At 35.1% G+C, this 15,814-nt stretch overlaps 1 protein-coding gene across 1 annotated transcript in view; it reads right to left on the minus strand.

Moving 5' to 3' along the window:
• LOC144434231 (uncharacterized) overlaps positions 1–15,814 on the minus strand; it is a 111,622-nt gene that overhangs the window by 9,517 nt on the left and 86,291 nt on the right. The window contains exons 39-55 of the mRNA XM_078122688.1: positions 13,928–14,029; positions 13,258–13,353; positions 11,783–11,968; positions 9,756–10,493; positions 8,713–8,909; positions 7,869–8,010; positions 6,348–6,414; positions 5,839–6,018; positions 5,218–5,416; positions 4,805–4,884; positions 4,127–4,371; positions 3,522–3,574; positions 2,860–3,038; positions 2,111–2,291; positions 1,566–1,739; positions 770–1,086; positions 356–419 (exon numbers count right to left, since the gene is read on the minus strand). Of these exons, the coding sequence (XP_077978814.1) occupies positions 356–419; positions 770–1,086; positions 1,566–1,739; positions 2,111–2,291; positions 2,860–3,038; positions 3,522–3,574; positions 4,127–4,371; positions 4,805–4,884; positions 5,218–5,416; positions 5,839–6,018; positions 6,348–6,414; positions 7,869–8,010; positions 8,713–8,909; positions 9,756–10,493; positions 11,783–11,968; positions 13,258–13,353; positions 13,928–14,029 (3,200 nt within the window). The remainder of the gene's footprint in view (positions 1–355; positions 420–769; positions 1,087–1,565; positions 1,740–2,110; positions 2,292–2,859; positions 3,039–3,521; positions 3,575–4,126; positions 4,372–4,804; positions 4,885–5,217; positions 5,417–5,838; positions 6,019–6,347; positions 6,415–7,868; positions 8,011–8,712; positions 8,910–9,755; positions 10,494–11,782; positions 11,969–13,257; positions 13,354–13,927; positions 14,030–15,814) is intronic.

The following is a 15,814-nucleotide window of genomic DNA, read 5'->3' on the forward strand; positions in this document are numbered from 1 at the left end:
TCATAAATGATAAATTTAAATGTAATACTACCATTACACATATCTATACATGTACATAGCTATACACAGCCACAAACACACACAAATCACCACACTCTAAGTTCAGTTTTGCTTAATACAATTTGATATCAGTGATGTGCAAAATTTCATGTGCATACAGACAAGCGTAAATGGCAAATATAAAAAAAATGGGGAGCATTCAATAATTAAAGTGGGAATTGTTGTTGAACTGATATCGATATTGTTGACTGCATGTGAGCTAATTTTAGACGGTAATAATACATTATAACACATAATACATACATTGACATAATGAAACAAAAAGTTATTGACCATAAGGTCTTAGTATTCATACCTGTACATTGGGTTTGTTTGAAAAGGGACTACTACTTTGGTATCGATCAAGTTGTTGAAGTAATCTGGAAATACAAGGAGATTTAGAATTATCAAATAAAATTTAGACAAACTACTGCAACTGTTCACTCATCATTCAATGTTTTCATGTAATTAGTAGAATATCTCGTTTGAGAACTCAAGTTTGGTTTGGGCTGATAATGAATTGAATCCATATGGGAAACAGCGCCCTCGGTGTCCAGTGCCATAAAACTTTAACTCTCATAAGGAACCATGCCTTCAGTCTCTAACTTCAATCTCACGAAATTCTAACTTGTAACTGAGGAATACCCATAGACAATACTCTGGAATAACACACTTGAAACTAAATGGAAAGATGGAATTCTAAAGTTGAATATATCGATCAGAACTGTACCTGTCTCTTTGGTTTATGTAGTCACAAACTTTGGCATCCAACTGAGTTCTTGCTTCAACACCATGTACTTTTAGAGTGATATCTGGTGGACCAGGTACACTGGCAACTTTACCCATAATTGGTTCTGATTTGACTGATGAATCTAAACCATGTATTTTGATCTCTAAGTAGATATTATAGTCTATGTTTGGTAGTAGATTGATGAATTCTACCACTCGGATTTCAGGATGTAGTGGTCCTACTTCTTGTCTTTTCACTATGTTCTTGAGACCCTTCCTTCCTTTGCGTTCCTCGTAACAGTCCCCTTCACAAATACCCTTTAATATAAAGAAAAACATACAGTAATGTCAGAATAATCAGATCTTGTATTCTTGATTCAGGAAAATTACTATGTTTCCTACAAATGTATGACTGATGGTCCAAATAATCTGCACAGAGGTTTTTTACAAACTCCTTTCACAGAGTCATGTTTTAACATTCATATTCATTGACATCAAATTAACGACCTTGATAAAACATGACACTAGAAATCATTTGATATCAGTCTTTAGTAAGGGAAGTATAGTGGTTGTTTTTAATTGCCATTGAGTAATTTTCAACGAAGGAAAATTCTTATCTAAAGTTTTTGAGAGCAACCAAGAAAATGAATACAAAGTGTACAGCTTTAATTACACTTGGTTTCCTCTGATTTTCAAATGTATGTTGAGTAAAATGAAAATTGTGCTAAAAAAATTGCAATAGATGAAATTTATAAAGTTAAACATGGAATCACAAAGACTAGATTTATTTTCATTACCTTGAACTCTGCAATCTTAATGCCACCTGTTGTGTAAAGGTCATTCCAGGCCACCTTGAGTGAGTTGCGTTTGTTTGTAGGTACTCTTCTCAACACTGGGGGCAGTACACCAGGCCAGATGACCACCAGTGGATTGGACATACTGCTATGTAAATTCTCTTTGTTACAGAGTGCCTGGTAAAAAATATACATAAAAGTCTGATTAGAATGGCAAAGTTACTAATTTTGACAAGCCTAATGACACAATTCTAATTCAAATAATGTTTGTGTTTTAAATGTACAGTGCAAAGTAGCAAACATATCAAATCTAGAATTTATAAATTTCCACAAATGATAGATAAAAGAAACTTTGACATTGAACAAAAAAGTATAACTGTAACTTGGTATGGGAAACAATGCTTGGGAATGTGGGTGAAGAGGATACTAGTGTCAGGCAGTAATGCACAAGTCTTCCATTGTAAGCACACCTCAAAGTTTCACTTTCAATACCTCAGAATATCATAAAGTCAGAAATAGTTATACTGGATTTGAGTTGTACAACATACCTGTATTGTAAATTTATATTCTTTACACATCTCTCCTTTAGTAAAAGTATACGTTGTGACATGTGGGAGTATCTCTATATCATCCATACCATTGATCACTAGTTTATAACCCTTGAGTTGTGTATCTCCATAGGTACGTGGTTCTTGCCATGCTACTGTGATATGTGTGAATGTACATGACCTGACAACAAACATAGGATGGTTAGTATGCATTTCATGACTTATAAATCTACTCACTCTAAAAATTTCAGTTGCCAGTCATTTGTACTCTGGTGAGCTACAGTAGAACAACGATGTGTTGCAAATTGTAAAGTCATACTACATGCAAATAAGAACAGAACTGGAAGGCATACATGTAGCATACAGTCATAGTAGATGACACACAGACCCTCCACCCCATATGACTGACGATACAAGAGACATGCCATTTAAATTGAGCTAGGGAGTTAGAGTTTGGGTTACATTAAGAAATAGGTATATACCAACAATAGTGACATACAACTTGTTCGCATCATCCATCTTATCCATTATTACAAATGGTTACAGTTCTATACTTGCCCCACTTTTCACTCCCCAAAGTCTAAAATAACCAACGAATGGAATATCTTAAAAATAAAAGGCACAGCGTAGTGCCTATACTTCATACAATACTTCATGCTAATGTTTCCAAACTTATGTTTTTCCCATCCTGCCTCATGCATCATCTCTCTCATCTCATAACACCAGATTATCACAGCTACGTAACTCACCTGAGAGATAAGATAGGTGTAGTGATAGCTGCAGATGTCTGTATGGTAAGTTGTTTGGATTTACAGATCACTTTGTCTTGCCTTCCAATTGCAAAGACTCTAATGAAATGATTGGTTCCTGCTGCACACCGGTATATAGTGTAGTCTGTCTCATCAGAAGCCAGTTTGGTATCTAATACCTAAACATACAATAATCAATACAACTGTCAATTTCTTAGCAACCATATATGCCTTAATACCCTATTTTTTACATACTATAGACTTTCTAGAAACCAAGCTTAAGGTTTACAGGGTAACATTCATCGAATCTTTTAAATCAAAACTATCAAAAATCAGAAAATCTGTCCACTGATCATTAGATGTCTTATTAGGATGGAAGTGGAACTAGTGCTATATCAAACTATTGATCTGTTTTGATAATATTTTTCGATGCATGATACTGTTTTTCATGTTCTCTTTTCAATTACTTCTCAAAGTGACAGAATATATGCCATGCTATTACATAACTTCTATCATATTTTTTTTTACTCAGCTTAAGATTAGGGCTTAGACTTTAAGCTTTCATAAAAAAATACTGGATTGATAACGGTGACAAAGAGTGGACTGTAATTACTAGCTTTGATAGATGTACAGAAACTATCATGACTAGAGTTCTAACATACCTGTGGACTGGCTACACTGCTCCATTGTACTTTGATATACTTGATATCCCTATCTGTAAAAACAAGACAATGTAGTTCATATCAGAGCTGTGTGATTGATAATTACATTTCCTATAAATGAAGATTCAGTGTGACCTCTAAATTAGTCAATCTGGTTGGTTGGCAGATAAATGCATCTTTCTACATTAACTTTCAACACTATTCTTACACTTGCTTATGTATCACTGTTGTGCAGTGAATAACACAGACTCACATAATTTTCAAAGTCTTTTAATTTAAACGCTAATAAATCTATAGTTCTTCCTTGCAGAAACTCTTAATCAATAATGTTTATACTATGTCTGTGGTAGTAACGGTCTTACAGAAATCTTTCTACTGAGCACTGACATCAAATTATTCAGTTCAATTTCAGAGTGAGACATACAATAACTATTTCACTTCACTTCAACTATATTACTTATCCATTACCCATTCATAAAACTAACCATCTATACTATGTACTATCTGTGCTGCAGGTAGATCTGTAGGTATCTCATAAAACTAACCATCCAAACCATGTACTAGCTGTACTGCAGGTAGATCTGTAGGTATTTGATGGAACTTACCATCTATGCCATGTATTGTCCAGTTCAAAGTCACTGTGTTGTCAGTTACATCTATAATGTATACACTAATATCTTGTACTAGATTCATTGTATCAACACTGCATGTACTAGCTGTACTGGTAGTAGATCTGTATGTATCTGAACCCTGGTATTCACTGGGTGTAACAATCACTAAGTCTTCTGATGGCAAGGAATCATCAAAGTTCTTATCAGCACTCAGGGCTACCATGCTAATCACATATTGCCTGGTGTGTGAAGAAGATACAAAAATGATATTTATGAAAAGACGAAAATCATCATAAAAACTAATTATTGCTAAAACTACTATGATTCATATTATATTGGGTATTAATTATTCCAGTGTATAATTTTTTGCAACTTGTCATCTTTCGTGTTTTAAATCTGTTTTCAACAATGTTTCAAATCACATATAGAATGTTCAGCGATTTGTGCAGCATAGACTAAATGTCCTATGCTATAGTTTGAGTGCATTGCTCACATTTGTCTATATTTCTGTGCCCGTGGTAGAGGATCAAAACCTTCCATACATGGTGTATTCAGTAATGATAAATGCAAAGTTCATTGGGTGACAATGGGTTATAGATTTTGATGTAGAGTAGAAAGACAATTCTGTGCTGTGAGGAATAATTTTAATTTCAGTTTATCTCCACTACTTACGTTTGAGGTCTAGATGGTATGACAGCTTTTCTATGGGATGGATGTAGAACATTACCAATCTTCTTGTCATTCATGTATGCCTAAAGAAGTACAAATATTAGAATCAGGACTTGTTTTTTTAATCATACAAATTAATCAAAAGTGTATTCTGTAAATCTTTCAGCATCAAATGACAAAATCTTTCATGAAACTGTTGGTTGGTAGCATTCACAAAGACACTTTTCTGTATCAACCCTACCACTAGAGGGCGCTGTTTCCTTCAACTGAAGTTCACCATGATCAACTTTACCTTACATTAGCTCATAATGGAGAAAGGTTATTCTGGAAACATCACCTTTTCATAAACATGTTCAGAGTAGTGGACATTCTATACTACAACATTTGTGATCAAATTCTGAGGGTAAATATGTTACCTGATAGCCTTTGATTTCAACACCTCCATACAGTTTAGGTTCACCCCATTCTATATTGAAATGATCTGTATGTTTCATTTGAGGACAGGATAACTGAGGGGGTTCAGGTGATCCTGGACACTGGAACTGTACACTCTGTGTCTGGGCATAGTAGTAGTCATCATCATAGGCAGGTTGTACACTAATGTCATATACACTCCTAGGCAATAGAAAGGAATTCAGTACAATAGACTTTAGTAATCAATTCTTAAAATCACAGGCAGGCTGTACACTTATATCATATACACCCTTCAGCAACGAAAATAATTCATGAAAAATGTGTTAATCATTTGCTAGACACATTTTAACAAGAGATTACTATGACGAATCATTCAGTCTAAATTTCAATAAAAATGAAATGAAGTGAAATACAAAAGTCAAGAATACAAAATTAACGTACAAATGCTAGCTTTATTTTCTTGACATCTCTCATGTGGTGAGGGCTAGTTGTCAAAAAATATGTTATACAAAAGTTACTTTCATTATCAGCACCAGGTTTAAACTGTCAAACATTATTTCCAGCCAGCCAATACACAGAACAATAAAATACAGGTATGATATATTAGTATGTCTTCCCTTTACCTTTCAGCTTTGATGGGTATTTCATAACTTGTAGCTGTGATAGGTAATGCTGTTGTGTGTTCTTTGTTGTCATGAGTTGACGTATAACTGATATCAAATCCCTGAATACCATTCTCACTAAGTGATGCAGTCTCATTGGCCTCTACTTGCATACTCCACTGTACACGTAGAAAACCAAATCTGAAAGAAAAAACAGAGTTCTAATTATCAGTTTGTAACTGAAAAAGATTCTTATTCATCTATGTATATTCAAATACTTGTGACTGAAATTCTTGTTTTTCTTGACCTGGTGATGTGCTGTAAACAGGATGAAAGCTAGCTGCAGTATTTCAAGACCTATCAAACTGTTGTTTTGTTGAAATCACCTTGGCAAAGTTTTCTTTTCATTCAAAACATCAAATTATATCATGTGACAATTGAAGTTGAAGAGAACACTACCTTGTATGACATGACTAGCGTAAAATATCAATTTGTTCATCATTGTAGCAAGTCACTGGTGATAGTCTTACCTGTGTTCATTGGCGTTCTTTTTACTAGCATTCCTGGTAAAGTCCACTACTAAAGAAACCAAGGCACCTGAAATACATAAAATTAGGAATACATTTGTACATACTATAAAATTCATAACACTAAAATATTGCACGTTCATAGAGCTATGCCTCTAAACAATATTTACAAACACAGTAGATATAATCTTTGATTCTCTGAACTCTACACATCCCTGTGCACTCTAATGTGTATTTGGTTTTCCCTTAGTCTAGATCTTAGCAATTTAGCTTGGATGAAGATCATCTAATAGATATAAGCTTTGGTAATGAAAGGAATCTTTTATCACAGTTAAGATTTGAATTTACATAGACAGTACTTTGAGAGTTGAGGCTTTAGACTTTTTAAATACTGACCTGGTTGTGGTCTAGGTAAGACAACTTCTTCCTAAAACATACCTAGTTGTGGTCTAGGTAAGACAACTTCTGACTAAGACATACCTGGTTGTGGTCTAGGTAAGACAACTTCTGACTAACCTGGATGTGGTCTACATAAGACAACTTTGTACTAAACTGGTTGTGGTCTAGGTAAGACAACTTTCTACTAACCTGGTTGTGGTCTACGTAAGACAACTTTCTACTAATCTGGTTGTGGTCTAGGTAAGACAACTTTCTACTAACCTGGTTGTGGTCTATGTAAGACAACTTTGTACTAAACTGGTTGTGGTCTAGGTAAGACAACTTCTGACTAACCTGGATGTGGTCTACGTAAGACAACTTTCTACTAACCTGGTTGTGGTCTAGGTAAGACAACTTCTGACTAACCTGGATGTGGTCTACGTAAGACAACTTTCTACTAATCTGGTTGTGGTCTAGGTAAGACAACTTTCTACTAACCTGGTTGTGGTCTAGGTAAGACAACTTCTGACTAACCTGGATGTGGTCTAGGTAAGACAACTTTCTACTAACCTGGTTGTGGTCTAGGTAAGACAACTTCTGACTAACCTGGATGTGGTCTACGTAAGACAACTTTCTACTAACCTGGTTGTGGTCTAGGTAAGACAACTTCTGACTAACCTGGATGTGGTCTACGTAAGACAACTTTGTACTAAACTGGTTGTGGTCTAGGTAAGACAACTTCTGACTAACCTGGATGTGGTCTACGTAAGACAACTTTCTACTAACCTGGTTGTGGTCTATGTAAGACAACTTTCTACTAACCTGGTTGTGGTCTAGGTAAGATAACTTTCTACTAACCTGGTTGTGGTCTATGTAAGACAACTTTCTACTAACCTGGTTGTGGTCTAGGTAAGACAACTTCTTACTTAACTAGTTGTGGTCTACATAAGACAACTTTCTACTAACCTGGTTGTGGTCTAGGTAAGACAACTTTCTACTAACCTGGTTGTGGTCTAGGTAAGACAACTTCTTACTTAACTAGTTGTGGTCTACATAAGACAACTTTCTACTAACCTGGTTGTGGTCTAGGTAAGACAATTTTCTACTAACCTGGTTGTGGTCTACGTAAGACAACTTTCTACTAACCTGGTTGTGGTCTAGGTAAGACAACTTCTACTGGTTTAGAGACAGCTTCATCATATTCATCTTGGTCATCTTTGTATGTTTCTCTGTCTATAGTGATAGCACTACTGGCCCTCCAATCTGTACCTTTACTCTCCATCTGTACCTGAAGAGAGAACAATAGTTTATCATAAAATCAGAAATCAAAGAGTGTGATCATAGATATGTGATACCAAATGATTCACTTTCCTGAAAAGTCTTCTAATCAAGTTTGTTGTACATATCAAAAGCATAATACTTGTTCACTTAGTAGTTCATTTGTTGTAAAATAATATCCATTAAGAAATTTATGACTCTCATAATATATGATTTTGACATACGGAATATTTCTGACAAAAAGATGAAATGGTCTGTCTAGTCCTCTATGATGTTCATGCTCCTGATGTTACAAAGGTCTAGCACCCTCTAGTGTCAGGATAATCCTTCGTTTACAGCAGTGATAAAATGTTAATGGCACCTATTACAATTGGGGTTAGACTGACATAATCTCCCTTTCCCCAGACTATGGCAGGCTGATTAGCCGGACCGATGATGTCATTTCAGTCTAGATTTGGGTCTAAGTTTTATATGTCATGAGAAGTGTTTGTCTCAGCTTGTCTAAACTTACTTATCTAACCACTATAATATTTATACACTGAAATTCTCCAATCATGAACATCTGAACAATCATATCACACAGGGTGACCTTCAACGAAACTATTCCTCTCCGACAGTGAAAAATCAATTCTTTGATGGACATCATTTACACAAATCTTATAACATTTAATGACAATTTATATCTAGTAAAAAATAAAAATTGATTACTAACCTTCTTTCTTCTCTTTTTATGATCTTTGTCTGTGGTAGTTAAAGCAACCAGTACAATGGTATACTTCTTATCAGCCTTGCATTTAGTAAGAGTACAATTCTGAGCTGCTGGTCCTAGCTTTGTGTGTGTTCTACCATTAACTTCAAGTCTGTAGCCTATCAGTGTTCGCTTTATACAGTTACTGCAACCATACACATCTAAAGAAATATGGTTTTAAGGAAATGATTACTTATTTATTAGAATACATTAGTCAAATTTTGGGAAATGATAATTAAATGGTTATGATTCAAGACTAGTTCAACTTATGTAGTAAATAGCAAATTGGCCACTTTAATAATAAGATGACCTGCTTGTGCTGTATATAACTGTAATTCATTTTATCTACCAAGCTGATGAACATCTTGTGTAAAATTTGCTAAAATCAGAGAACTTATTATCATCACCAAACTTTAAACCTACAAAACATGTACACCTTCACACTTTTCTTTCACAAATGTTATACTTGGAGAACTGTTTAAGAATTAGAACCGAAATATAAATCACATACTTTTGTTTCTTACATTATATTCTCTGTCAGACCTTTACTATTTAATTTGTTCCTGTGTTGTCACTCATTAGCTGCAGTATAGACCAAGAGTAGCCCAGGAACTTTTTTACTACCAAAAACACCAACATACCAACATGTCTGAAGAACTGAATATCTCACTTCTTTTCAAACTTTTGAGTCAATGAGTATTTAGTGTTTACACACCTGTTACAAATCTAGATGTACTGTCATAATACCTAAAGAAGAAATGTTAGCCGGAATTGTGGTACCATACTTACAGCTATTTCTATTGGGTTTGTGCACATACACACTTATGCTATTTCTATAGAGTTTGTGCACAAACACCATGATCCACAATGGTTTTATTGTCTTGTGACACACAGCTCTTTAAAACGTAATATATCTCTAAAGTAAGTACATATATTTAGACTTTTAAATGACCCACACTTCAGACATCCATCAAGCTTGACTACTATGCTTTCTGACATATACTCACCTTTCTTTGGCAAAGGAGTAAATAAAACTGGTTTCTCCCAGTACAGTGTGATGTGATTTGAACTATAACCAGTCAGTAGCATTTCTGGTGGATCAACTGGTGCTTTAGTTCTCACAACAATAGCCTCTGAAGTCACCTGAGCATTACGATAGTTGTTACTATCACTGTCGGCATATCTCTGTTCATCAATACTCATCTTGACTAAGATGTGTGTCTCTACAAATATCCGGTAGTTTTTACCAGGTGTAAGTCCAGTGATCTCAGCCATGGAGTCCTCAACGTCTACTTTAATGACACCACGTGATATAGCAACGTCTTTCAGTTTGCTGGGTTTCACTTCAGTCCACCTAACCATACAACTTTGTAATCTGTTAGTTCCTTGTACTTGTGGTGGTGTCCATTTCACTACAATCGTGTCCATAGTTGCTCTCACACATGTAACATCACCAGGTGGTTGTGTTCCTGAGGTTGTAGCATGTATAGTGGAATAGGGCAGCCAGGGAGAGCTTTTGGCAACTTTGTCCCAATCTTTTGTCAAGGTGCGGGATTTCTTTTTGTGTTTGCTCTTGGACGGTAGCTGATCAAAGTATTCATCAGTCATGGCCATGATGTGGATGTCGTACTCTGTGTTCTCTGATAAGTCATGTATCGTAAGTGATGTTGAGTCAGGTACAAGATCAATGCACTGAGATAGTCCAACTTTGTCGTTTTCACTTGGTGAAACATACACCCTCAGACCTTTGTAAAAAAGATATGTACATACTATGTTTTATATCACTTATCCAGAGTCAATAGTGTAAACAAAAGACAACAAAGTAAACAAGTACAATACTAGTGTGAGAGTAGTAGTAGACAGTTTCTCCCATACATTACGACATACTAAGACGATCTTCAAACACCACTTGTACAGTCAATCACACAAACGTCTGAGATAATATTTCAATTAGAGCAAATTTATTTGTCAATGAATATATGCATCCATTCATATCCTTATTCAAAGTGGTCACAATTTTAAAACTATGAATGAACAACTAAATAATAATAAAAAAAATTCCAAAAATATATCATGAATTATATTATACCAGTATATTGATGGTGCAAATAGTGAGATCTGATTGGTCTAGACATCGAACTAGCGCGTCTAAAATGAGCGATAATGCACAGTTGGCACGCATCCAAATTTTGATGTTCACTGTTCGTCTAGAACGTTGTAGTCCGTGCAGGAATGGGGGCGCAAATGAAACCAGAAAATGTTGCGTCTTATCTTGTTTCAGATATTTTCAATATACTGGTATAATATAATAGTGATAAACCACCCCCTGGGAATGGTATACCACTCGGTTTTGACCAGTGAACTCAATATATGCACTCGCTATCGCTCGTGCATATATTTCGTTCACTGGTCAAAACCTCTTGGTATACCATCCCCAGGGGTGGTTTATTGCTTAAATAATTATTACCAATTCATATCAATTTTTATTATAATATGATATTTGTCTCAGTATATATACAGATAGTGATTTGCTGAATCAGTGTTTAAAGTGAATAGTTTAATATCAACAGCATGAATTCTACAGTTACTGTAGTAGTAGATATCATATCAATTTCATCAAAAGATTTCATATACTTTTCAAGGCTGGAGCCTGGGACAGCTATACATGCATGTATTTGAAATATGTCTATAAAACTCTCCATACGATAACTTACTTAGGTGAGAATCATATTGGACATCCAAGCCCATTTTTGTACTCCATATATTGACAATATAAAATTCATGGACATTGTTTTTTGAAATGCCAGTTTCTTCTATCTGAATGGGTCAATTCAAAACTTATTTATAGAAAGTCTTGTGTGTATTTCATAGCTTTACATACTCCGAGTTTAAACATAAAGTATATGTAAAGATGATGCAAAAAGGATGAAAGCTAGTCAGAACTTTTAGAAATCCTTTGAGTTGGGTTTTGTCGAGATCGTCCAGTTTTCATTTGTGTTTTTGTACTCTTAAAAGTAATATTTTGAGTCCTTACCTGTTACTTCTACACTATGTTCTACCGGTGAATGCCATGCAATATGTAGACTGTTACAAGTACTGGTAATCACTCCTAAATTACTAGGTGGTTCTGGGGGTCTTCCGGTAGTAATATTAAATTGTTCTGACTGTGCAGTCAGAATAAACACACTGCTTCCTCGCTCGTCTGGATGACTTAAATCTTCTGTTTTGAGCAAAAAAAAAAAATCACAAACACTTCTTTAATTAAATGGGTCTGCTGTTGTTGAGAATTTGGGAAATTTCATTTTGCCTCTGACAGGCTAACAAGAGTTCAACTTTTCCCGGTAAAAAAAGTAAGAGACTGGTTCCAAATAAATACAGTTCATTCTAAAGCATAATATCTTTCCCACACAATTTCACAAGTGTGAAGACATAGCCTCTCAATCAAGGTTTAATCCGAAAACATCAACTTTTTAACTTTATTTTCTTGAACAAGAACATTTCAAGTTTTGGTTCCAAATAAACTCTCTTATTTGAACTTTAACAGACTTAAGAACTTACTTGAAAACAAAAGAAAAATATGTTATTTGGAACGAGTCTCTTGCTACGTTATCAAATTCAAGTATTTCCTTCAAGACCAAGGTTTCAATTATCCTTGGTGCATCTGTATTGCAGTTGAAGAGATCCTATTTCATTTAACAAACTCCAAATAAAGTATTTTGTGATGGTGACCAAAAAAACAAACTGAAATCATAAATCATGATAAATTGGTCTAGACCACTGCTAAGTAGCTAAGGGTACAGTTGCTTAGACTACTAAATTTACATGTAACACTTCCTACTGTTACTCTGTCTGTACATTGGCTTTTTAGTGTTCTATGACCTGACTCTGTATAAATGTCTGTTGCTACATTGCCTAAATAAATTACACACTGTCTACAGGTATGTCTCAATATATTCACATCAATAAACCATTTCAATATGTTGTGGGGATATTAATAGTGCTTTGTCTAAACTTTATCTGTCACACTTGAAATGTTGGTTGCTACATTGCCCTGTATGTCTCATATATTATAAACAATCTAATGGTATTTTGCAAAAATATTCGCTTTAAATAAACCATTTGAATTGTTGTGGTGATACAACAGTGCCTTGTCTAAACTTTATCACACATAATAAATGCTAATCAGTAAGGAGGGAAAGTTAGAAAAAAATAGACAGATAAAACATTGATGTATTTATGTTTTCCTGCATTTGTTTGATAGTAGAGCAATTTATCATAATACAGGGGTATGTACCATACTATCGGTAATAGCTAACAACAGAGAGACCACACAACTATGTATGTTGTTATATTTATACTGTTTATACTGCTTACCATCACACCTCTCTACAGTTACCTAGTAACTGTACTTGTCAGGTGAAACAAACTTACAGTTACCTAGTACTGTACTTGTCAGGTGAAAAAAACTTATTGACTAACAGATTATTTCAAAATTCTTATACCACATACCTTCAGTAAAAGTATTGTACATCTGAGCTCTCCTCGCCTCTACTACCACAGTATATTTTGTGGCTGATGTCAGGGTTGAAATGGTCAGGTGATCAGCTGGTACAATAAGGCAAAAATACATTTTCCATTATAATTCACTTTATACATACATGTACTTTAAAGTCCAATATATGTGAATCCCACTTCTCGCATTAGTACTATCTTACCAGTAAAGCCATAAGGATTAGATAGACAAACTTTCCTGTAGCTCAGCGTACAAATGTTTTTCACCCGAACTGTAATCCTAAGCCAACTTAAGGTCCTGTAAACTTGCTATAATACATTGTATATCTAGGGTACATACAGTTATATGTAAAACGTCCCTCTTCACCTATAGATTGTTAAGCTGTGTTTCACCATTGTGTTCATTATAATAGAACAAAACAGCACTTTAATCACAAAAGGGTGTGCACACTACAATGGGTTCCTAGCTTAGTACTGTAATAGGCAAATGTGTAAAACACAATTCTAGTCTGTAAAAGTAATACATTGTAATTAGTGTTACAGCTATCTATAACTTTAACATTGTCAACTGGAATAGATAAATCATGGCATACAGTTTGCTGCATTCCTTGTGTACATTGTACATTACACACATTCAACTATAAAGACTGTTTCATCATATGCTTACCTGCTGTTGATTGACTTCTGATATCTTTGTCAGGGTTATCGCCAGGCCACCATGTCACTTGATAGTTTTCAGGTGATACATAGTGTTTCTTTTTCTTCTCATCTGGAAATGAATGTACACATGTGTCATCATAAAACTCGCTGCCGAAAGACCAACAGAGACAGACAGAGAGACATATAATTAGCGCAAACATGGAAAGGCTATTTAGGGACGACATCGAAATCAAAAGCATCGTAATTACGCGTCGCTACGAGTAAAGACTAGTAACTACTAGTAGTTACGATGTACTACGGTGAATATTCATAAGTCTCAACGCATATTCATGTACTTTAGGTTGTAGACAATAAAAAGTAAACACCTATTGTCCGTTATTCATGAGCCCAAACTACGACCATTTACGCGTAGTCTTCATCGTGAAAAAAATAACGAAACAAAAAGATTTTCTTTCCCGTGCGCAAATCAGTTTCACGCTTACTTTTTTCAATGTTATTCATTCGATGCCTTCTAAGTTCTATGGCATTCGTACAGTCGGCTAGTAAGTCAGTGTTTCAGATATATTCAGATGTTTACCTAATATGTCTTGCCTAAAAATACCTTGAAGAAGAATTTTTATTCGAAACGTCGGATTTTACATCTATTTATTCGGACTGCCTCACAAGTTCCTTATGCACTTCTCGGCTGGTCAACAAACATGTCGACCATTTTCGTCTGGCTGCTGAACGGTGCATTGATCGTGTTAGATTCTCGTCGCAGGATTCGTCAGTCGAAATCGAACATTGTCCACAAAAACAAATTAAAAACTAAAGCTTGTCTCGCATTAATATATCGTTTGATTTGATTGATTTAGAAGTCACCTAAAAACGTTTTGTTTCTTCAAAATTTTGAGGAAAAACGTCATTTATATAACGAAATTTCGGGCTACGAATAACTGAATACGTTCATCACTTGCGTCTCTATGTTTATATATCTACCGACATCATGCATCACGCCACGTGTTGCCGAACATTGCGATTTCTCAACTCAACCCCATCATTTAGGAATGTTACTGTACTGAGAAACATAAAAAATTAGTTGTTGTTTTAGAATATATAAAACAAATCCCGTTATTCGATGATATAAAAGTCAAAACTGCACTTCCGCAACCCGGAAATTCAACAGCATTTCTTGGCCCTACCATGGCCGCCAAGCGTGAGCTTGTTAGTTGTACTGTTAGTTTGTACTGAATATTGAAACTTTGATTTCGTGCATATCTTATTGTTTTTTTTAAATGAATATCGCCCATGAACTTGCACTCATAAAAACATGTGCAGTACTAGTTTCATCAGCACATTACTGGCTGAGTACGTGGTTTTCTTTGACGATCGAAAATTATGACAAACTACGATCAACTACGATAGAAGACGATGTCATCATTGGAAACATGGAAGGTGAGAATCACTATCTATTGTGTGTTGGCGATAAAAAATTACGTGTATCTACGCGTAAAGACGACATCGTTAAGGGAAACAAAGAAATGTAAACTTATTATCTATTGTCAGTTATTCATGAACCTGAACACCTCATTATCTCCCGTTTCTCGTAGTACATCGTAGCTACTAGTAGTTACTAGTCTTTACTCGTAGCAACGCGTAATTACGATGCTTTTGATTTCGATGACGCCCCTTACATACCACATGTGAACCTAACAGTGTACAAGATCTCTACTGCAGTAATCCAACACTAGTAGTTGACTTCCATACACAAACTCATGATCTTAGCCATTCTTACATCGAGTTGTGCACTGTTATTCCTACAACACCATGGCATACAAGGTGTAGTGTAACCTGACCTACACAACACTAGATGTTACTATGCACTTGGTAATCCCTTTGACTTCTAATTAATTTA

Source organism: Glandiceps talaboti, chromosome 1 (genome assembly GCF_964340395.1).
Source record: "Glandiceps talaboti chromosome 1, keGlaTala1.1, whole genome shotgun sequence".
NCBI classification, from domain to species: domain Eukaryota; kingdom Metazoa; phylum Hemichordata; class Enteropneusta; family Spengelidae; genus Glandiceps; species Glandiceps talaboti.